General features: G+C 59.7%; 1 protein-coding gene across 1 annotated transcript; it reads left to right on the top strand.

Moving 5' to 3' along the window:
- Positions 1-629: 629 nt before the first annotated feature.
- Positions 630-1,281, top strand: EMH_0096000 (uncharacterized protein; the record flags this gene model as incomplete). The annotated part of the gene is made up of 3 exons (XM_013502315.1): positions 630-736; positions 835-1,059; positions 1,263-1,281. The coding sequence occupies 3 exons, from the start codon at positions 630-632 to the stop codon at positions 1,279-1,281; spliced, it is 351 nt and encodes a 116-aa protein (XP_013357769.1).
- Positions 1,282-1,488: the final 207 nt, after the last annotated feature.

The following is a 1,488-nucleotide window of genomic DNA, read 5'->3' as shown; positions in this document are numbered from 1 at the left end:
CAGCAGCAGCAGCAGCAGCAGCAGGAAATATGTGCCCGCTGTGTCCGTGCTGCGGCAGCGTCTGTCTCCCTCTTTGTCTTCTCTTCGATGAATTTATTTTTTCTCCCCACCGAGCATTTGCTGCTGAGGGGTTTGTTAGAGCTTTGCTGCTTGCTGCTGCTGCTGCTGCTGCCTCCGGTAGCAGCGGTGCTGCTGCTGCTGCTGCTGTTGCAGCAGCTGCTGCTCAAGGCCTCTATGACCCCAGCCACTTGCTGCTGCAGCAAAACCAGCAGCAGCGCGTGCAGCCCTTCCAGGCTCAGCTGCTGCGTGGCTTGCTGCAGCATCATGCTGCAGCAGCAGCAGCAGCAGGAACAGCAGCANNCAGCAGCAGCAGGAGGCTCTGACAGACTGCTGCACATGCAGCAGCCGCAGTAGCGACAGCGGTAGCTGCAGCAGCAGCAGCAGCAGCAGCAAATGCTGCTGCGCTGGTGCTGCTGCGCACCTCACGTGCAGCGGAGGTGCCAGGTGTATCTGCAGCTTCTGTCGCTCCCCCCAGGACTGGCTGCTGCCATCCCCCAAAGCAGCAGCAGCAGCAGCAGCTGAACTCGATGCTGCTGCTGCTGCTGCTGCTGCTGTTGATTACGTTGGTGATGTTCGCGACGGGCCTGCCACTTCTTCTGCCTCTAGAGGCGCCAGCAGCAGCAACAGCAGCAGCAGCAACAGCAGCAGCAACAGCAGCAGCAGCAGCAGGAGCAAGGTTTGGGTGCCAGGTGCGGCCCCTGTTGCTTTGCTGCTGGGTACCTCTCTGAGCACGAGCAGCAGCGACTGGCTGCTGCTGCTGCTGCAGCAGTTTAGCGGCAGCGCGTTGGCTGTTAATAACGGCGAGGGGCCCTTGGACTTTTGCTTCGACTTCTATCTGCAGCAGCAGCAGGAGATCACTGACGCAGCAAAAGCTGTTGTTGCAGCAGCACGGCTGCTGCAGCAGCAGCAGCAGCAGGAGGAGAAAGAGGAGGAGGAAGAAGAAGAGCAGCAGCTGCAGCAGCAGCAGCAGCAGCAGCAAGGGTGCAGCGATAAGCAGCCGTCAGACACACACACAGCGCAACCTTGCACCGAAAACACCAGCAGCAGCAGCAGCAGCAAAGGCAGCAGCAAAGGCAGCAGCAGCAGCAAAGGCAGCTGCGCGCCGCTGGACGATGCTTCAACAGCATCTTCAGCAGCAGCAACAGCAGCAGCAGCAGCAGCAGGATCAGCAGCAGCAGCTGATCTGCGTGCGAGTTTGTCAGGGGTTGGTTCTCGCTTTGAGTGGGCAGCAGCAGCAGCAGCAGCAGGTGGTGTTGCTGTTACATGCAGCAGCAGGAAAATAAAAAGAATAAGAGAGGATTTAGCTGAGCTGCTGCTGCGGCTCTGTCCCCTCGATCTGCTGCAGTGGCTGCAAAGACACCACGCACGGCTACAAGAAGCACACAGACACGCCCTTGCTGCTGCTGCTGCTGCTGCTGCTGCTGCTGC

The sequence above is a fragment of the Eimeria mitis genome, genomic scaffold (genome assembly GCF_000499745.2).
Source record: "Eimeria mitis Houghton genomic scaffold, Emh_scaff8843, whole genome shotgun sequence".
NCBI lineage: Eukaryota > Apicomplexa > Conoidasida > Eucoccidiorida > Eimeriidae > Eimeria > Eimeria mitis.
The sequence above is the reverse complement of the archived record's forward strand: the minus strand, read 5'-3'. Positions and strand labels throughout refer to the sequence as shown.